Source organism: Cupressus sempervirens, chromosome 7, assembly GCF_028749045.1.
Source record: "Cupressus sempervirens isolate cs-2001-9-10 chromosome 7, ASM2874904v1, whole genome shotgun sequence".
Classification (NCBI taxonomy): Eukaryota; Viridiplantae; Streptophyta; class Pinopsida; order Cupressales; family Cupressaceae; genus Cupressus; species Cupressus sempervirens.
The window spans coordinates 916,211,142-916,234,998 of record NC_143124.1 but is presented as its reverse complement, the minus strand read 5'-3'; the positions used below and the strand labels follow the sequence as shown (position 1 = coordinate 916,234,998).

At 32.7% G+C, this 23,857-nt stretch overlaps 1 protein-coding gene across 1 annotated transcript; it reads right to left on the bottom strand.

Moving 5' to 3' along the window:
• Positions 1 to 10,711: 10,711 nt before the first annotated feature.
• On the bottom strand, positions 10,712 to 12,607 carry LOC149550514 (uncharacterized). The gene is made up of 2 exons (XM_089793511.1): positions 12,128 to 12,607; positions 10,712 to 11,128 (listed from the first exon to the last, which is right to left on the bottom strand). Exons 1-2 carry the CDS (start codon positions 12,536 to 12,538, stop codon positions 10,946 to 10,948), a joined length of 594 nt encoding a protein of 197 aa, XP_089649637.1. The 5' UTR covers positions 12,539 to 12,607; the 3' UTR covers positions 10,712 to 10,945.
• Between the last annotated feature and the right edge of the window lie 11,250 nt (positions 12,608 to 23,857).

Below are 23,857 nucleotides of genomic sequence, written 5' to 3'. Positions count from 1 at the left end.
CAAGACTGATGAGAATGAAAATCAAAATATATTTAACAAGAAGTAAAGAACATATATCAAAACTGAAGCATATACTTCACAAATGTAAATCAATGACAATTGGGAAGCCATTAATAAAATAGTATGAATGAATAATGACAAAATATAAAGCAAGTGATGCCAACATTGTTAATATTACAAGTATTATAATTTAAGATTTAACATGTATTAGTCCCTGCCTTATAAAGGCAAGGAACTAATGTTTTCAGTGAACCTTGTTCAATTTAATTTCTTTGTCTAATCCAATGTCATAGGCTAAGTTAGATATGTTGTATTTTAAAAAGTAATTATTGGATATTAATTTTTTATTTTTTATTGGTTGAATCCAAATTTCTTGGGGATTAAGTGTTTTTTTTTTCAAAATTTAAAGTAAAGGAATTATGTGAAACGACAACTGGATGAGATAAAGCAACAAGCATTCATTCCAAGAAGATAATGCATTTAATTTGCATTAGAGGAGTAAGATGAAGTAGAGCCAGAGTTTTTTGAAAAGTTGAAAACTTGAATTAGGTGATTTGATGAAGCGACAAGGTGCATTGCAAATGAATTTGAGGCAACAAAGTGAAAGTTGGGAAGGGTTTTTGCTTGTTTCTGCTCATCTTCCAGCTTTTATCTACAACATTTTTGATTTATTAGTATTTAATTGTTATCCTTAGGAACCTAAAAAATTTTCTTCTAGTCTCCTCTTGCTTATTTTTTTCATTTATTTTTGCTTAGTTGTTAAGTGCTAAAACTCTATGCTATTGCGTGTTTGTAGGCAGATTTTCCCAGATGATTGAGGAAGCAAAACGAGTTATACCAGTGGTTGAGATTTGGGTAGGAATCTCTCTGGTATATTTATAAAACCCTAATCTCTAAAATCTCAATGTCCTAGCCATGCCAGGCATCGTATGCATCCAACAATTTGACCTGTCACAATAAAATCATTGCAACACCCTATTTTGTTAATTATGAGTCTTTTCTTGTGGAGAGCACAAATATGGTAGAGCTAACCAGTACCATACACTTTTTCACAATGTGCAATATTGTTGACCAAGAGTCCTTTTTGTAACTTGAAGTCAAACTTGAAGTTTTAACCTACTTCAAGTTCAAGTTCAACTCTACCCACTTTTCATCACTCCAGCAAGGTCTTTACCTGTAGGCCCGAGTTCATATTCTCAAAGTTGAAGTTGAAGTAGGAGTTGATTTGAAACTTCAACTTCAACCTTGACTTCATGGTTTTTTGACATTTGCTTGTTTTCTTGGAGGTTATATATTAAGAAATCATAAACTCATTTGTGAGGCAAGAAAAGGGTCCCACCGAGTGGTGATCTTGAAGATGTGAAAGGCAATAAACATGATAGATATGAAAAATCATGCCAAAGTATGATTACTTTTATGGGAAAAGGTGGCATTTAGGTTTTGTGATATCATGAGATGTAGAGCTACATGTGGATTTGTTGGGCATTAACTACAAACAACCTTGCGAGTCTTGTCAGGTACATGCGACATGCTTGTTATAAATACTTCCATCGACTCATATCTATCCTGAGATTTTCAAGAAATAATTTCCTACAATTACCCATCTGGCTTGTATAATTGCTCATTTAATCATTTTGAGCTCTCGACATCAACTAGTAAGCAAGAGAAGTGGAAGGTTGAGCTCTATCAAGAACTATAATTGTATTATCCTCTACTCTATCATTTTTGTGCCTAGTTTTCGTTTAAGTGCTTCAACTTATCTTTGTAAATCTTCATCTTTCAAATTAAACCATGACACTTTTTCGCCCTAAGATGCCTAAGCTAGAAAAGCCATGCCTCTTGAGTTCCCTACCTAAAATTTGGGATACTTTCCTGGTAAATTAAAATCTAGCTGATATAGTCAAGCAGGCAAAAAATGTTTAGTCTGAACCCATATATCAAAAATTAGCCAGTAACCAATTACTCGAAGCGGCCACCTTCCTATCAGCCATAAAGTGTCTAGAATTGGTTGTTGAATGTGCAAATCATTATGACCCTAACACCAGGTGCATAAAGAAGGCTTCTGGAGAGGTGTTGGTTAGGATAAATAGGGCTAGTGTTAGTTTGGCTCTAAGAATTCCTCACAAAGAACCTTATGAGCCCTGGACATTTGAGGAAGCATAATGCTTGTATGGTGATAGAAAGAAGGACTATGATTCTATTGTGTCTCAAACTTGGATTTTAAAACTGACTAAATGAGGCTCTAGATTGCCCAAACCCTTGACTATTGAGCATTTCATTAGGGATATTTTTGATATTGTGTTACTCTTAAATAGAGTCAAGGGTAATGACCATGCCTTCCATTGGGAGAGTTGGATGTACCTCTTTATTCAAAAGATTGTTGAAGGTGAAAAATTCATTAATTGGGTTGATTTAATAGCTAAAAATTTACATAAGGGCCTCATAGCTATGAATAGTTTTAGTTCATTCTTTCTATCCTCCTTAATCTACATTTTAGCAGCATCTAAGGAATGGGAGGGACTTCCAAACATTCCCTGGACTGATGAAATGACCATCTATCAATACTACAAAGATCTCTAGGCAACTGAATTTTGCAAAAATTTCAGGAGGGTTAATGATGTATTCCTTAGGAGGTTAGTATTTGAGCTCCAAGGACACAAAAATCATAGGTTATTAGAAGAGTGAATGCAAGCTATCAAAATTTGTGGTTGTTTCTATATTCAATTTCCTAAATTTACGTATCTCAGAGTTGGAGGTTTTTTTGGTGAACCTCTTAGGTTGCCACTCTATTGTTTAGACAACATTGTCTTATTTGAGATATGTAGGCAATTCGTTTCTTTCATATTTCCCATTAAAATTGGCCATTACAGATGCTCAAACTTCAAGTAAGCCATGTTAACAAAAATGCATTGTCACGCTTATGCCTCAAACCCTACTCTCCTAGAGAATATTTTAATTATACAAGTTTTGCTAGGGATAATTTCAAGCATGAATCTTCACTAGTCCATGTTCCACATTTGGAAGATTATTAGGCTAATTGTCTTGATGAATTTGAAGTTAGAGAAAGATTATGGTTTAGGTTGACAGTTAACCAGATTAATATGTTTAAAGTTAACCTTAGCACCCATGGGATAATAGAAGATGAAGTTGAAGAAGTGATTGACCCATTTTATGTTAATCAAATTGAATGCATGCCCATCTCTAAAATTGGTTGGACTAGAAGGGAAGAGGATGATCTATTTTCCCATACCTCAGAAGTGTTGAGAAGAACTGAAAAATGGTTGACGTCAAAGAATGTTGAATTAGCTACCGCTAGGACCCTAGACAAATACTCAAGATCCAAACACAAAAAGGTACACTCAAAGTCAAAGGCTATCACTAACCCTAGTATTGGTGATCCTATTGCAGGTTTCCCTAAGGTTGAGGCTGAAGTAACTTCGCAACCACTTCAACTTCAAGTTCATAAGGAGGTGCCAAAGGTCAGAAGAGTAACTCGCTTGAGCACTAAGAAAGCAACACCAAGCAAAGAAAAAACACAGTGACAGTTGATCTAGATCTTGCCGAAACAAGGTCAAATCTAGACCGGCCTCCTAGTTCTCCCATGGCTGATAATACTTCAGATCCTCAAAAGTTACTTGAAAGCATTGGTACTCAATCAGGTATCCTTGCCTTAACTAAGGTTTCTCCCATGGAAGGAAAAGTCCCTGCCATGCCTAAGTGGCTAGAAACTTCCATTGAGAAGAAAAGAAGCTTGGTGCCCCTATCAATGCCTATCGATGACTTAGTTAGAAAGTGCCTAGGAAAGTCTTTGAAAACCAAAAAGGCTAGAATTGACTCTAGGATAAAGTTTGATAAAAGTTTTGGACATTGGTTAGCTAAGATAGTTAAGCCACTAGAAGGTAGTTCGCATGAGGACCTCACTCCTCAGGATTATCAAGTATCAAGGATTGATCTTGAAAAGGGGAGCCATGCAATGGACATGAATATTTTTGAAGCTTCAAACAAAAATATTGTAGACAGGATCTAGAAAGATGCTTAGGATAAGCAAGATATGAAAAAAGCAATGAGGAGCATGGCACAATACATCAACGCTATCTTACACCCAGAACCCAAGCCTCTGAATGACATGTCAACAATTGTGGATGTATCTTCCTTAGCCAACAGGTAGTTTTCTATAATTAAAATTCTATAATACCCTTGTGCAACTTTTCTGTTTTACTTTACAGTTAATGTAAGGTTAGCCTATATATGTCCTAACTCACTCTTTATATAATATGTTTAAAAGCTTGTGACAATACCCATGGCCATGCTACCTATTGAGTGAGTTTTTTTGTTGTGCCAAGATCTTTCCGTTTATATACATACATACACACATATATATACATACACATATGTATATATGTATATACATACATACACATATGTATATATGTATATACATACATACATACATAAATAGATATAAAGAGATCACAAGCTCACAACAATAGGATCCTAGATCTCCACTGATCTCCACAATCCACAAGATCTGTCTATGGGTAAAACCACAAACCTGTGTCACCCTTTTGTAAAGAAAAAGGCTAACAAAAGTATACCTGTTCTTGAAAATGAAGTAAACTAATGTAATGTGTAGAAATGGATGAAGTTTAGGATTATCATTTTTAATGATTATTTGGAATAAGAATTGATATATTTTCCTAATTTTTATAGATAATTTTTTAGCTGTTGAAAAATGCTAAAAATTAGGGGTCTAGTTCCCACCACAAAACTATATGAAAATAAAATTATTTCCCTATGATCTCAAACTATGTTGTAGATAATGTATAAATCTAGAACAATAAAAAATAAAAATAATCTTTAGACCTATATTTTCTCTTTTATAATGATTCAAACTTCAACTCACTTGAAATTGATAGTTTTCATCTCCCACCACATTTTTCAAAACAAATCTATTCTAACTAAGAGAAAAATTATACATTCTAGAACAAGACTCTCTCATCTAGAATGTCATATAAATTTTAATTTTTTAAAAATATGATTTAATATTTTTTGTTTCTCAAAATCAACATCTTTTCGAGTGTTAAAATACACGCTTGTATAATTTTCTAATTACAATATACTATATCTAATTAAAACACTATAAAATCTATATGAGAATATTCTTGACTATGAGCTCTATAAAATGGTTTTTATATGTTATTAAAAAAAATCATAAAAAATAGGAAGAGTTATTGAAATGTCACTTTTCTAAAATAATTTTATTTTTTTAGTAATTGGATACAAACTAGTATAAAACATGCATTTAATAGACATTTCCTATTGGAAAAGTGTGAGACCATATATAACTTAGCTAGAATGAATTTATCTAGATCGTATGTTTGAAAAAAATTGAATTTTAGAAATAAATACTCAAATTTGGTCATTCTGATAAGTTAGCCTAAAAGGTGACACAACTTTGTACTTTTACCCCTATATATACATACATACATATATAAATATATACATACATATATACATACATATGTACGTACATACATCTACATATGCAATTTTATCACCTTGAAAAATTGTATTTGATCCTGCTAGCAGGGAACAATTGGTTGTTCGTTTTAATGTACCCAATTTGATGACAGTTCTATAAGGATTTGTAATCAACCCAACTAATCAGAAACTACACAAATTTGAGTAGGTTATGGCTTGTTTCTTTTTAAAAATATCTGCTATGACATGTTTTTCTAAAATTTCTTGCCCATTTTTCCTTGTTTGCATTATTTTTGTGCAGGATCTTGAGCTAAGTTAGTTAGCATAGGTTGAGTGAGTTTTATTGTTTTATTATTTGGATTCTAGAATATGGGCTTTGTTTTATCATTAGCTTTGTTCATGTCATGATTTTAATGAAGTAACAAAGTGGTTTTTAGGGCGGAAAGGACAATATAATGAAGAGGAAACTTGAAAACTTGAATGTTGAAATAAAAACTATTGAGGATCAAGCACCTATGACAGAGTTACAACACAATGTGAAGTTGATTTTAGAGAAAAAAAGAAAAATGACATAAATCATTCCCCATTTGCTTTGATTGTGGAGAGCTACATGCAAAAGAGGGTGGAGAGTTCCAAACGAGGGTGGAGAGCTCCGAACATTGGTGGAGATTTCATTGTCGTGCCCTTGTGATCGCTGCATTTTGTTGTCATGCCCTTATGATCTCTGCATTTTGTTGTCGTGCCCTTTTTGGAGATCATTGGAGATCTAGGATTTCATTTTTGTGTCCTTGTGATCTCTAGATTTCACTATCCTGCCCTTGTGATCTTTGTACCCTTGTGATCTCTATGCCTTTTGCAAAACTACAACATTTGGGGTCAAATTGCGATGACAATATGCAACGACGGTGTAATTTGTGGTGTTCATGCCCAAATGTAGTAGTGCTTGCTCTGCATTTTTCTTCAAGGGGAGAAGAGGTACCTATGTAAATGTTGTTTAGAGAAGGTTCTCTTTATGTATATGTATGTGTATATATATACACACACACACGTGTGTGTGTGTGTGTGTGTGTGTGTGTGTATGTATACATATAGATACATATGTATATATATACACACATACAAACATACATATACAAAAATCACAAAGGCACGACAACGAGATGCAGAGATACATACATACATACATACATATATATACATACATACATATACAGATACATATAAACATATAGAGATCACAAAGGCACGACAATGAGATGTAGAGACACATATATACATACATACATATATACATGCATACATAGATACATATACACATACATATATACATGCACACATACATACATACATCTGCATATGCAATTTTATCACCTTGAAAAATTTTATGTGATCTTTACTTAATTATCAAGAGATAATATAATTTGTAAGTACAAAATTCTACATACTTAGTTTGGTATGAATAGTTTTGATTGAATTTGTTTGAGGAGAGTGAGTCTACTCATGATGATAATGACTCCACGTATTGAGTCTTTATAAGAGAGAGACTCGCAGAAGATTAGATATTTTTTATGGATATGGGATGATTTGTTTGTGTGAATGGTTGATCAAGCAAGTTGTAGAAAATTAGGGTGTCAGTTGCAAGTAGTTTCATTAATTATGGAATTAAATTTGAAAGTGGGATGATCAAAATTGGCATGTCCATCCTTATGCTAGATGTCTCTATCTCATAATAGAAAATTACCTCAAACGAGAAGTGATAAATTATTAAAGATATGGAAAATCAGAAGAATATTCACCTATAATATTTATGAAGGATAAAAATATAATAAGAATATAATTTGGTGGAAAAAACCATGAGCTATGTGGCTCCACATTGTGGCTATTCCACTATCCAGTAGTGGAAACTCTTCATGTTAAATATGAAGATCCTGAAATTAAAAAAAGATAACTATCAAAGATCTATATTTGTGTTTTAGTGATAACAAATATACAGTCTAATTTTAAGAAAAATAATAGTCTTAAATTTATATGATTAAATAAAATAAACAAAAGTACTAGTTGTAGCTGTATAATTCTAGTATTATTGATTATGTTAAACAAAATGTTCAATAAAATAAGTATGAAGTAACATAAATCGATCATCTAATCGATCCTATTATGACTTAATGTGAATGCATTCAATCATTACCTGGACAATATTATGTACAATATCTTTACTCAATCACCAAGAGATAATATAATATGTAAGTACCGATTTATGCATACTTAGTTTGGTATGAATAAATTTGATTGAATGCAAGGATAATTGCTTATGTGAATCCAAGACATGAATGACTAATTTAATTTAGCACAAGTACTATGCAATTGCGTATGTATGCATATAAAGTAATTCAATAGTGAACTGGTTTGCATACATGCACATGCACATATACATACAATCATCATAATCAATTATCCTTGAATCTGACCAAAGCTATTATATATGAACAAGAGATACATGTTTAGAAAGAAAAAAAAAGAACATATACATAGGTACCTCTTCTCCCCTTTAAGAAAATCACAGAGCAAGGACACAAATATCACAAGGGAACAACAGCAAAATCCTAGATCTTCACTGATCTCCACCAACATTCAGAACTCTCCACTCTCATTCAGAGCTTTCCACCCTCTTTTGTGTGCAACTCTCCATAGTCAATCAAAACAAATGGAGAATGATTAATGATGTATTTTCTTTTCTTTTTTGTTTATAATACATATTCCTTATATATACATACATATATACATACATAAATACATTCATATATATACATATATACATGCATGCATGCATGCATACATACATGAAAACACCAATGCACTTTCTAAGAGTTTACAATTATTCAACAAAATTAATGTTTTACAAGAAAATGCATTTGAAGAACTATTAGCATAGAAGCAAGAACATGGTAATGATATATTTTTGTAAAATTTCTTGCGAACTCTACCCATTTTTCTTGGTTTGCAATATTTTTGTGGAGGATCTTGAGGTAAGTCACTTAACACGGGTTGAATGAGTTTTATTTTTTAATTATTTTGATTTTGGAATATGTATGCAATTGGATCAATTTTTCTATTGTGTAGCTAATATGTAATAAGCACCTTAAAAAAGATTTCTAGATATACATTTTCAAAAGGAGATATAAAGATATACATGTTTAGAAGGAAAATATGCCAACATTTACATACCCTTGAAGAAAATCACAGAGCTAGGGCATGATAAAAAAATCATAAAGAAAAAGCACAACACAATAATAAAATCACATAGCAGGGGCATGGCATGACAACAAAATCATAAAGCAAGGGCACGACACCGAAATCATAGAGCAAGGGCATGAAAACAAAACACAAAGATCACAAGGGCATGGAAACCAAATCGTAGAGCAAGGACACAACAATGAAATGTAGAGATATATCAAAAGAAAGAAATACACCAAACACATGTATGCATAATCACGAGGCTCATTCCCTTGTAGATGCCATAACCTAGTTAAATATATGTATATATCAACCCAACTAATCAGAAACTAGACCCATTTAACTTGTTATGGCTTGTTTCTTTCTAAAACTATTTGCTATGATATGTTTTTGTAAAATTTCTTGCAAACTTGACCCATTTTTCGTGTTCTACATTATTTTTGTGCAGGACCTTGAGGTAAGTCACTTAGCACAAGTTGAGTGAGTTTTATTGTTTTATTATTTGGATTCTGAAATATGTATGCAGCTAGATCATAATATGTAATAAGCACCTTGAAAAAGATCTTTCTAAATATATAAAGAGATACATGTTTAGAAGAAAATATAAAGACGTACATGTTTACAAAGATTTTTTTTTTTTTTTTTACATATGTACCGTTTCTCGCCCTTGAAGAAAATCGTAGAGCTAGGGCATGTAGATTACATGGGCATGACACGATAATGAAATCACAAAGCAAGGGCATAACACGAAAATGAAATCACAAAGCAAGGGAACGACACAACAATGAAATAGCAGAGCAAGGGCACAACAACAAAGTGCAGAGATTACGAGGGCACAACAACTAAATGCACCGATCACAACGGCACCACGACAATGTTCATAGCTCTCCACCTTTTTCGCATGCAACTTTCTCCAAAATCAAAACAAATGGAAAGCGATTGCTGTGCTTTTTTCATATTTTATGCTTGCGAGGGCATTGCAATTATGACGTCAACGTCGATATTGCGACGACATTGGGATAATTACAATAAAAAAACATGTAAACTAATGCAATATGTAGAAATGGATGAAGTAAACATTTTCAGAATAATTATCATACTAAAAAAAATACTTAATATACAGGTTTGATATATTTAAGGACCATCTTCAACAAGATTTTAAAGGCATTATATCAATGTGGTTGTTCAGAATTTGCAAAAACTTTACAAAATGAAGGGCACTTAAATACTATCAATTATATTAGTAGTTATGTCTTAGAAATCAAGGAATGCAAAATTTGAATCAAGAGACAATTTGCATTCTTATATATGTATATAAATGTTATGTGGCATTTCACAAAATTTTCTTAGATTTTTATGAAATTCTTTACTTTTCTATTGATCCAATGTTACTTTTAAATTTATGTGATGTTTTGTATAAATTACAATACATATGACCGTTGAACACTTGTTACAATCTTTTTCTTCTATTACCAAGCTGTTAACAAGAACTAATAGACTACTAAAAGTATGACAAAATCTAGAGAAAGAAAATGATAGTTGTTTGAAAATGAATCATAAGCCGTGTGTCAAGATTGTATTACACAAAAAATACTATTCTATACATAAGATACATCATAAATTAAATTAATGTATCTATTATGCACATATATAATTGTACTTTTTAACCTAATAGTTTATATATAATTTTCTATCAACATAACTGCTTTATCTCCTTCTGCTACAATTACCGGTTGGTAGTTAATATGAATCTCTTAATATAGACAAAAGTGACGACTATGCATTAATCTCACAAACATTACATTCTCATTTTCTTTTTCCCTTTTATCGCTCTTTACTCAATTTGATGATCTAAATTCATGTTCTTTATAACTTGACAATGATTCTCTAGCAATGATTTAGATTTCCACTTTAGAGCAGCGGTAGGTTTAGCAACTTTAACCTTGACTATTTCAACATAGTTTATATTCTGGCATTGAACAAAAAGAGTGACATATAACCAAATTAACATATCATATTAACTGTTTCCAAACAACATGACACTCATATACAAACCAACAAACAAAAGACTTCATACACCTCTAGGCATATCATCTTGCCCCCCTTATTTAACAAAGGAGAAAAAACCCTGTGGGTCAATTCACACACCAGCATTACTCACATCAAACACTCCCATATATTTTACTGAACTGATAAACTAGAAATATAATAAATGATGTAGACACCCGGTTCAGAAGAGATGGTGATGCTTCTTGCCATGGGCTTCCTCTTCTTCTCTCTTGTCTTCCTTCTTCTCATGGTGTTCATGGAATGCAAACCCACCACTGCCCACAGCAGCTGCTGCAGCAATCTCCTCCTCTATCTTGTGCCTGTGAGCATGCTCTGGATCTTTCTTTGACTCATGCTTCTCATACTAGATCACATCACAAATCCAAAATTTTAGCTCTAGAACACAAAAATCAGGCATTGAAAAAGCTAGTTGCACATACCCAATGAATATATATCAGCACATCACATCAGTAAACCAGCATGTGGGCTATAAAACACTAAAATCCAGACCTTAACAAGGCTATTTGCAGATAGTCATTTAGTATACATCAACACATCAGAAAACCAGTGTTAGCTATAGAACACAGTTTCCGACCAAAAAAGAAAGCTACTTTGCATCTACTCACTGAGTAAACATCAACACATCACAAATCCAGGAATATTAGCTATAGAACACACAGATCCAGGAAAAAAATGGTACTTTCTATATATTGATTAAATATAATCAACTATAGATCACACAAATTGAAACACAAAAATGCTAATGCGCTTATACCCATTAAATATATAGCAACACATCACAAAGCCGGACTGCTAGACATAACACACAAATTCAGACATAAAAATGGTGGCTCTCTTCTGTTACACCTCTTTCTAAAACTTTAATGTTAAAAATATACACAATCTAATTTTAGAAACTACTAATTATAAAAATAGAAATGTAACTCGCATATATCCATTGAATATATATGAGCACATCACAAGACCAAGAATTTTAGCTGCATAACACACAAATCCAGACATAAAAAGTGCTACTTTGCATATATACTCATTGAATATATATCAACACATCACAAAACCAGAATTCTAAGTATAAAACACACAAATTGAGGAATAAAACTAATTTGCAAACACTCATTGAATCAGAATGCTAACTATAACCAAAACAAACCATTTCAGGCATGAAATTGCCACTTTGCATATATATGAACGCATCACAAAACCAGAAAGTAAGCTAGTGTGCCTATACTCATTGAATATACATCAACACATCACAAAACGAGAATGTTACCCACAGATCACACAAATTCAGACATAAACATTCTACTTTGGATATACCCATTGAATATACATCAACACATACCATAGCAAACGCTCCAGCAGCAGCAGCACCCAGTTCACCACCATGTTCCATACGCTTGTGGTGTTTCTCCTCCTTTTTGGCCTTCTCATACTCCTCTTCTCGGCCATAATCATCAGTGGTTTGTTCTACATACTTACTCTCAGATGCTCCATACCCACCTCCAGCGGTATACCCTGGCTGATCAGTTTGATAATCGGACGATCCATATGCAGTCTGAGATGCTCCATACCCACCTCCACCGGTATTCCCCTGCTCAGTTTGATATTCGGACGATCCATATGCAGTCTGAGACGCTCCATACCCACCTCCAGAGGGATTATAGCCGTCCGATCCATAAGAACCAGTCTCTGGATAAGCATTATCTTCTTCCTTCTTGTGGTGGAAAAGGTGGTGATGGCGCTCTTCAGACATGTTTCTTAACAACGTTGAAAAAAAATCCCACAATTGCAGAGATGATATTGAAATGCAACACAGATCTATGGATTATGTTTGAATATACACAATGTATATATAGCAGCAGAGGTGTTGGGATTGGTGTGGTAACAGTGAAATGATGAACATAGACAAAACTTTAGCGAAAGAAGGGCAACCACATAATAATGATAGTCATTTATTGTGCTCTTTTATGTTGAGTAACTTTAGGGAAAGAAGGGCAAGCTTACAATAATGAGAGTAATTTATTGTGCTTTTTTGTGTTGTGTATGACTATTTTTGTATGGGATGAAAGCTCTATGCATGAGAATCGTTGGTTAGAAAAGTAGATGGAGTGGGTATGTATAGTTTCAAAAGAAAAGGTAGATGCAAATGTCGGCAGAAATAATGTTTGTGTTCTTGATAAAAATATAGATAAGGTTGGGACACTCTAATTGGGAGATGGTCGCTTGAGGAAATCAGACAGGGTTTTGTGGGTTCAAATTTCAACATCATTACTTTATGGGCCCAAATTCGCTTGGTCTTTTGTTAGCCACGTCTCCCACATTTAGTGGAGGTAGGTCCTTTGTAGGGCACATGGTACTTTTAATTGACCAATTATACACTTTCTACTATTGTCGTGTCATAAGTAGTTATGAAGCGATAAGTATTTTCATTTTTTTCCAATATGGAATAGGCGTGTATACACTTTTCATTGGCTTGGAAGGGATGGTATACTTTGGGCACATAAAGGGTATATTCTAACTCTCATTTTTTAAATGGTTGTGGAGATCTTGTATTTTGTCTTGATTTCTCATGGATACATTCAAAACCATTCAACTTTATAAATAGATTAACATTATTCAGATAAGAAGAAATGTATTTTCTATCATTTGGATAATAAATCGCTTTGAGGCTCATCACTTAGTGTGTTAGTTAAGTGGTGCTGTTATTGTCGTCCCTACCTAGGGTCAAACCTTCATTGAGTCATTGCGATCATGGGCTTGTGCTTTCACTCATCTAACACGCTCTAGTTTGGGCCTCAGTTGTGTAATAAGGGGATGCGACCCCCCATCCGTGTTCTCAATGGTTTATAGCTCTAGGTCAAAAGTGTTTCATGTGGAACTAAAGGGCATGTTGTGTTAGTGTTATTGACCATGTTAAACACTTTACATGTAATAATAATTACTTGTCTTAACTTTTGGTAGACAATCTATAATTGTCCATGCCATGTGTATGGTCATCTTTCCTTATGCAATGTGTCCCCCTCAGTTATTTTCATTTTTAATGCAACATACATAGTAGATGCCATTGTGATGGAAATTAAGAGTACTAGACAAATCCATAATTATTGTTAGGATTAAAGAGACACAAATATAACCATATCAGAAAATAATAAACCACATAGAAGAGAATACAAGACTCAAAGATTTAACGTGGCTCACCCAATCCCTGGGCTACGTCCACCAACAACAAGTCCAATATTTTATTATCTAGTGATTTCAACTTGATTACAATCTACAATCCCTTACAACTCAATAATGTCACAAGAAGCTACTAAATCATCATTCATAATAAAACCCTAACCCTAAGCCATTTTATACAAGCTTTTTTCCACTTACCAAATTAGGGCTAGAATAAGTTGACCAATGAATAAATATAACTCTTGACGCCTTTTACAATAGTAAATTCATTTTTGGCTTCAGAGGCACTGCCCCTCAACCCCATTTTTGTATCGTTGGACTTGGGATATTTGACCCCAGGACTTCGCAAGGGGCACCACCCCTTGACCCCGCCTAGGGTGCTACCCTAGGACCTTGCAAGGGACATTTCCCTTTGACCCCTAGAGCACGAGGGGACTGCCCCCAAACCCCCATAATAAAATATGAGGGGAAATCATGCTGAATGAAGTGGAGAAAAAAAATCCTCCAAGTCTGATTAGGCTCCACATAACACAAAATTTCATGAACCAAGGCTTTAGTTAACTTTATTTACTTTATCTTATACCCAATCACTAATACAAATGCACATCATCTTGTCCAAGTTAGATGTCATTTAGTTGGGTAAATTTCATTCCTTATGGTTTTAGGGATCTTTAATTTACCTTGGTCCTTGGTGGACACATTCAAGACCATTCAACTTCACAAATGAATAGAAATTTACTTTGATAAAAAGTTTTCTATTTTCTATCATTTAAATAGTGATAATTTATTATGTCTTGACTTCTAGTGGATGGTCAATAATTGTCTATGCCACATGTATGGCTAATCTTCCATTGTACAATGTGTTCCCCCCATAAATAAGACACATTCATTTTGATAAAAATAAAGAGTACTACATAGATCCATAATTGAAGGCCTATATCAACTCTATTTATTTTTTCATATACTCACTAATAAACAATAAGGGGTATCGTTTGGGCATAATTATTGTCTCATTCCTTATGGTGGGGACCTTATACCCACCTTGATCCTTGGTGGACACATTCAAAACTATTCATCTTTACAACAAACCAAAGGAAATGTGTTAAATTTCTTTTATTTTCTATCATTGAAAAATGATAATTTTCCATGTTTGGATGACATCCAAGTGGGTAAATCACTTTGGATCTTCAAAAGTAGGAATAAGACAATTCATGTCTCAAGTTGTAATATATGGTAAAATTCATTTTTAATGCTTTTAGATTTAGTTGTGTAATAATGTTTACATCAATATTTCAAATCACACTTCTTTATGATCTAATGGAATACTTTTGGACTATAAAATGTTATTTGAAATATTATTTACAAAAAAGTCATGTACAACTAAATCCAAAAGCATAAAAATATTCTATTTGATTGTGAAAGTTTGTCTCCCAATGTATCTATCTATTCATATAATTTTATTCCATGTATTGCACAAATTGACTTAAAACAACCAAATATTTAAAACAAATATTTAACTTAAATTTGTGACATAATCAAAATATCTTAGATCCCATTTATAAGATTGAAGGGTAGATGTATTCCCTACCATGGATCATTATATAGACCATCTAAAAGTTTAAAAAAATATTTTTAATTTATATAGATCTATATAGATATATTTTGACATTTCAATTTTTTTCCACAAGATGTCTATAATGCCCTACCTATGCTAACTCATATACTTCTCCTTTTATTAAATCATAATGTAGATCTATTTATCTTCAGAGTCAGTGCATGTGTAAATATGCTTATTGATGGTTGTAGTTATATTGATTAAATATGCATGTTTTTACAATTGAGTCATGCTTTTTATAAATTTCCTTAAAGAATCTATGGGCACACACACACACACACACACACACACACACACACACACACACACACACACACACACACACACACACACATGACTAAATGCAATTGGATAATATATGAAACTTCATGTGTATATATCTTATTAGTAAAAGTTATTCAGACACAAAAAAATGGTATTCATCTATATATAGAATATATCATCCCATATTCACATGACATGGTGTGACAAGAAAGGCTTGTGTAGAAAAACATAGATCTAGAGGTATGGAACTAGATGACTTAATGGTAGATGGTTGAGGATTACACAAGATTGGATGGATTGAATGGTAGACCATGTTTATGCTTGTATTATTATATCATGCTGAATTTCATTTATGCTTGCATTTTGGGTTTTGTCACTACCAGATGTCTTTTTTCCCAACTATTTTGTTATGTCACCTTTTCCCATCCTCCAAAATTGATTAAAAAAAACCTGTACTAGAGGTAATGGAACATTGCTTATATTATTCTCCCTTACATTGTGTTGCAAGAGAAGGGTTTTCTAGTTTTCAAGATCTATTTGGAGGGTTTCAAATTTTGAAGTTTCTTAAAACCAAGTTTATAGTTTTATATAAGGTTTGAGGCTCCAACATTGCTCTATGAATGAATGTTTCATAAATAGCATATTAATTTTTGATGTGTTTTACTTTTTTCCATGTTTATGTCATTTTTATCATTAGAATAGACATCTCCTTCCAAAAATAGGGGTTTTTAGTTGTCAATTTCTATTTTAAAGAGTTTCTTAAAACCTTGGGATAAATTTTACATAGGGGTTCAGGCTCTAACATTTCTTTGTGAAAAAATGTTTCATAATTTTTTAAATTTTTTTTTGCACATTTTCCCCATGTATCATGTCATTGTTTGCATCCAGACATATCCATCTTTCATGAGTAGGAATTTTTAGTAGTCAATCCCTATTTCTAAGATTTCATACTCTAAAGTTTCTTAAAACCAAGCCATTAGTTTTTTCTAGGGCTTGAATCTATAACATTTGATATGCAAGAGCATCCTATGTGTAAGGGTATTCTTGAATCACCTAAAAATATTTTTGGTTTGTCTTTTTAAAAGGGACATCTCAATGCTAAGTTATTGTTTCTAGCAGCTTACTATCTCTAGCATGTTTTGTATTAGAGCTTAGAATATTTTGATTTCTTCCCTAGAGATTCACTTTAGAAACATAAGTTCCCAATAGAGTTTCATTGCAAGATCAAGTGTATTTTTGAAAGCATTGATTTTTTTTTGGTATTGGTAGTAGGGTATAAAGATTTAGAATTTAGTTTTGAAGGCTTTAGAGGCTTTGAAAAGGGGACAAACCTTGGACGACTAGAGCTTGCATCAGTTAGGCATGACTGATGCTATAGATTAGTTCATGATATTTCCAAAATAGGATCATAATAGCAAATGAAAGAAACTAACAATGAGTTATGGCATCTGGAAGTTGCGCTACTTAAAATGTCCATAAAAATGAGTTTCCTTCAAAACTTTATTTTGACTTCCAAAAGTTGTTGGGGCCTACTCTAATGTAATAAAATATGGATAAGAATAACTTAAGGTTGGTTGACCTAAAAGTTTGGGGTTAAAATTTCTAGAACCTTCTTGAGTGGTTAAAAATACCTTTATAAAGAGGGACTGTAGGGTTGTTTAAGATAGATCCAAATGGTTTATGGTTTTTCTAGCCTAGATCCTACATAATATTATAAGGCAACTACCCATGTGACTCTACATGTCAATTTTTTGAATGTTCCAATTCTATTTTATTAGAGAAAATAAGAAGCCAATTTCCTGTTCTTGCAAATTTTTGTCATTTCTCTATTCTATTGTGTGTGTTTATCTTAATAAGGGGAGTACCCTTCATCAAGCGACATCAACACAAAAGTTCTTGAGTGTGCAGATAAATCACCAAATCTGAGACACTTTCCACTAGGACTATGGTTGTTATTTTGAGTGATAAGTGTGAAAATGCATCCACAAAGGAACTGTGGTGAAAGAGATAGTGGTGTGATAGAAGAGTGTTTTAGAGCCCTCCATAGACAAATACTATAGGTCCACATAATACTAGTTATACTGAGAGGGGGTTGAATCAATATAATAATGGTAAATTTAAACTTTTATGTTGAACTTGTTTATTGACCTACATGTTTGCAACTTAACTGGTTAAAATAGATAAACAACAAAGAATTCAAGAAAAAGGTAACAAAACATAACACTAATTTATCTCATGGAAATTTTATTAGGGTCAAAATGATAGTTTTAAGGTGATAATCACAAAGGTTGGACTCTTCTAGAGTATGCCTAGTCAAGAGCTTATCCATGTTAAAAGATTACAAAGTCACTATTAAGTGCCACCTGGTTAAGGGATTTGAGAGAGACCTATTAAATTTTTTAACCTATTAAAGGTAACATGGTTAAAGGACTTAGAACACAAATGAATGTGTTACCTAGTCAAGGGATTTTATATAAAGGACTTGCTAAAGTCTACCTTCAATTGGATTTTTTTGTTGTAATGATAAGAGAAAAAAATGATTGTTTGACCTATAAAAATAACTACTTAACTTAACTTGATTCAGATCATATTTATGATCATGAACTAGTCTAAAAATTTCTTGGTTCTAGAACTCGAACATTTTCACTTCCATGCTCAACTCTTCTCTTTACTAGGTGTTTGGCTTCCATTTTCTTTACTTACCACCCACCACTTTAGCTCTTAATACCTTCACCTTTTCTTCTTCACCTTTTTCTTCTATGATTTCAATCATCCTAGCACTATGGAATTTTAGCTTCTCAAATGTGCAATCCCCCTTTTTTATTAAAAAATGATCAACTATATACAATCTTTACTCAATCTCATTCAAACCTTAATTTGAGAATTTTTAATTTGAACTCTCATACCTTAGTTCAACGTGTACTCTTATCTTTGTCATGCATTGTTCTTGTAAGGTGTGTGTGTGTGTGTGTTAGTTGTACCTTTCACTAATAGAGAGTCACATATATCTTATGCATCATCCTTCCTACTTTCTATGAGGAATTAAAATTTTAATTCTCCTGCCTATCTTCTTGTTAGATCTTGACATGATAATTCCTCCACCATTCTTCAAAATATTAGGTAAAATCTACTTGTCTTGTGATGTGTTCAATCAAGTGCTTCTTGCCTTTGGTCTTTGACCTTGATGAATTCTCTTAATCCTTCTCATGTGACTACCATTCACTACTTCCAATGTGCCTATCTTGGCTTCTTTCTTGATGTCAAATATACTTATCCAAATTTTTCTAAGTAGATTATAAAGACCACTTGTCTACAACTATCTTAACTTCACCATACTTTGGTCCCATTGGAGACTAGAGTTACACTTATGTGTATCCTTGATTTCACCAACTACATCCTTATAGCGATCGATACTTCATCTTAGTCTTGACATCAATGACAACTAGAACATAACTGATCTTACCAATAAGATCCATTAGTCTCAATATTTTCTCCTTCTAACAATTATGAAAATAATCTCCCTCTTTGGAATTGATTACAACCTCAACTTTTTAACATTATTCCATGCCTTACCACAATCTTCACAATGTCTAAAGGAAATTTTTTGACTACTACATATACATAGAAAATAATAGCATATTCCATTTCCTTGCTCTCCTTTTTCTTGAACATCTCCCCCTAGGATCATTGATTCCATTTGGTGTGCTTTTCTTATCATGTTTCCTCTTTTCTCTATGGAGGTTCTCTACTCATTTCTACACTTCCTTGCTCTTCTCTACTGGTTGTTTACTTCTAACTTTTTCTTTCTTTTCCTTGCTCATGTTTCTTTGCCTTCATGTACTTCTCCCCCTTTCACAACAATGCCAAAGGTGCATATCTATGATCTTTATCTCTATGATTTCTCCCCCTATGGATTAGTTTGACTTGGTCATCAATCTAGTGTAAATATTATCTTTGAGGATCATTGATTGATGCCTAACCTTTTTTGTTCTACTTTAGGCATAATAGGTTTATCGCCCCTAACTTTCCTCTAAGATAATCAAAACTATCCTTTTGAAGATGTTTCATAAAGATATCTACCAACTATTCCTTAGTTGGGACATAGTCCATCCTAAACTCTTTTTCTTGCACTTTCTCTCTTAGAAAGTGATACTTAATGGAGATGTTCTTTTTCTTTGAGTGCATAATTGGGTTCTTTGATATGTTGATGGAAATTTTATTGTCACACCTTATAAACACCATTTCTTCTACCTTTTTCTAAATTCCTTCTTGTATCTATTTGATCCAAATAATATGAGTATAATTTTTTATTTTAATTAGATATATTCAACCTCTATTGATGATTAATAGATACAATTTTTCTTCTTATTGGCCCATTCTACCATTCTTTATCCAAGAAAGAATGCACTTCCAATTGTTCTCATACTACCATCTATGTTTCCTACCCAATCACCATCTATAAATACAATGAGTTTAGTGGTTGCCTTATGAGGATACAATAAACCATACTCTTCAATACCCTTCATATATTCGAGAATCCTCTTTACAACAACCAAGTGTGACTCTTTAGGATTGGTAGAGAATCTAGCCACAACCCCTACTACTTGTGCAATGTCTGGTCTACTATGTACACACATTGTAATTTACTAATCAATTTACTAATCATGGACTGGTAAAGTCTTTAGAATCTCCCTCACATACTTTTTATGACTTATGAAGATTCCTCCTTTCAATTTAGGTACTTTTAGTCCAATGAAGAGATTTAATCCTCCAATCATGGACATCTCAAATTATTCCTTCATTTATTTAACAAACTCCTTACTCATTTTATTTTCTCCTCCATAGAAGATGTCATCCACATATATTTTTGCAATCAACAACCCAACTCCTATCTACTTCTTTAGATAGATGTTATTTTATCACTTGTGCTTACAAATCTAATATTTATTACATATGAGTAAATTTTATCATGCCATACAAGAGGTTCTTAGTTTAGTCCATAAAGAGATTTCTTCATTTTAGACACTTTGTCCTTACCATCTTTAGATAAGAACGTCTTAGGCTTTTCTATGCACCCTTCTTCTTCAAGGAATCAATTTAGGAATGGAGATTTACATGCATTTGATTTAATTTGGATCATTTATAAGTTGAAAATGATAGGAGTATCATTAATCCTTCCAATTTGGCCATGGATGCAAAGGTTTCCCCATAGTCTATCCCTTCTTCCTATGCATATCCTTTGCAAACAAGTCTGGCCTTATCACTAATTACTTCTCCATCTTCATCCATCTTTTTTCTCAATACTCATATTGTATCAATGACATATTTTTACTTTGTGGAGGTAACTAAGCTCTATGTCTCTTTCTTTTCTATTTGTTCAATTTATCCCTCCATGGCTTTCATCTAGTCTCCATCTTTCAAGCCTTCTTTTGTATCCTTAGGCTCACATGGGAGAGTAGACAGGTAACATCTCTCTCATTTCTCCTCATCATCACTCCTGAATCTGTATCTCTTATAATTTTATCTATTGAGTGATGACTTCTTACATACTTAAAAAATACTAGTTCCTCTCCTAATGCTTCAATTTTTGGCTTGTAATGTTGAACTGCTTCTTCTTGTACTTGTTCCTGTGTAACTTCTATAGGTTCCTCTTGTTTATGGGTAAAATGGAGATGCTTTAATATGATGTAGGACTCTCCTTTGTTATAAATTGGTTAAATAAAAATTCCTAAACCTAAATATTATGTGCAACCAAATCCCTAAATCATTGCTGAAATAAAATAAAATAACAATATAAAATTGATAACACAAAATATACGTGGAAAACCCCAACTGGGTAAAAACCATAGGAAAAGGATTAGAAGCCTTTTATTAATCACCAAAATATACATCAAAAATTTTACAGACAAGCTTGAAATTATAAGCTTATTATATAAATGTGGAAACTACCACATAAACTATTTATTGAACTGCTTATGAAAACTAAAATGGTTCTAAACCTAATCTTCTCATTTAATTGATTTATCAAATTATTTGATCTCACAACTAACAATCTCCCACTTGAGATTAAATAGAGGAAACTATCTATATTTTCTTTTTGGTAATCAAATTCTAGGCTATTTCATCATGTTTGTATCAAACCAACCGAGGATCTACAAAGACACTACTTATCCGTTAGTAAAAAAATTGTTAACATATCGACTAGATTATCTTTAGTGTGTATTTTATCCAATTGTAAAAGACCATCATTGAGCACTAATCGAATACAGTGATATCTAACATCAATGTGTTTTTTTATATCATGAAAGGCTAAATTTCTGACAAGATGAATTGCACTTTATCTATCACAATTGAATACACAACTTTCTTTATTCAAACCTAGTACATTCAAAACCTTCTCATCCATAGAATTTATTTTCTTTCTTTAGTCAATGCAACATATTCAACCTGTGTGGTAGACACAACCACTACTTTATGTAACCTTGATACATATGAGACTACGGTTCCTAAAAATGTACAAATATATCCTATTGTAGATCTTCAAAAATATATGTCAGATCTACCTTATCAACATATGTGTATCCTTCCAACAACACATCAACATCTTGGAAACATAGGAAATAATTCACTAGTCCTTTGATGTATCCAAAAATCCATTTAACAACAAACCAGTGTTCTTTGTCTAGATTTACCAAAAACATTCTTACATGTCCCATTGAATATGCAATGTCAAGCTATGTACATACCATAGAATACATAAAACTTCCTACTATAGAGGCATATGATTTTTTTTACATATCTTCTTTGTCTTAAATACTAGTAGGACATTAATTAGATGATAACTGAAAGTGAGAAGTAAGTAGTACACTTATAGGATTTGCATCAAACATATTAAATTTTTCCAATACTTTATCAAGATAATGTTGTTGTGATAGCCATACATTTTTATTCTCTCTATTATGGGTAATTTGCATCCCTAAATTCTTTCTTGCTGATCCCAAAATGTTTCATTGCAAATGTCTGACTTAATTCTTCTTATAACATTTTTGTCATCAATTTGTCTTTTTATAACAATCAACATGTCATCAACATACAATAATAAGACAATTAAATTGCCATTTTCTTCTCTTTTATTAGATACACAATGATCTACATCTAATCTTTTAAAATTATTATTAACCATAAAAGAGTCAAATTTCTTATACAACTGTCGTGGGGGTTGTTTCACCCCACAAAGACTCCTTTTTAATTTGCATACTAAACTCTTTCTACCCTTTTCAATAAATCCCTCTAGCTGCTCCACAAAGATCCCTTCATCTAAGTCTCCATTTAAGAAAGTTGTGTTTGTTGAAGTTGATGAAAGATGAACCCCACAGCTCCCAAGAATCACTTGCATGAAAACACCTGTCATAGAAAGAGAAGCAAAAAGCTATGGAGGTAGGTATTGCCAGATCCATAGATGAGATATTCTTGATGAGCTAAAAGAGAGATTTCTATTATAAAAAGTGAATTAATGAATTACAAAGAGATCAATCCTTATAAAAGGAGATCAAAACCCTAATAGGGTAAAAGCTAGGTTACATGATAATAATTAATAAAAGAATTAATTATTATATGCCTAAAGTTTATCTTAAGTAAACTAGCTCATAATAAGTGAATTAATAATTAAATCAAAATGATTTAATTAATAAGGCAATATCTTATTATTCTAACAACCCCCCCTTAAGATAAACTTAGGGAGTAGCTAAGAACCTAGAAACTACTACTAAAAGGAAATTGGATCCCAACAACAAGGCTTGATGAGGTACCCAAGCACAACCAAATCTTTGTAAAGAGGGGAAATAGAGAAAACCACATGGGAAAAACCGTACTCCAAAAAGAGATGGAAAGAATGTTCCAGAAGATAGGAACAAAAGATGATCATGAAGAACACTACTGAAGCATGAAATTGCAAACACTGTCAAATTGTTGATATGAAGAACCTTCACTATATAGAAAATGACCAAGTAGAGAAGA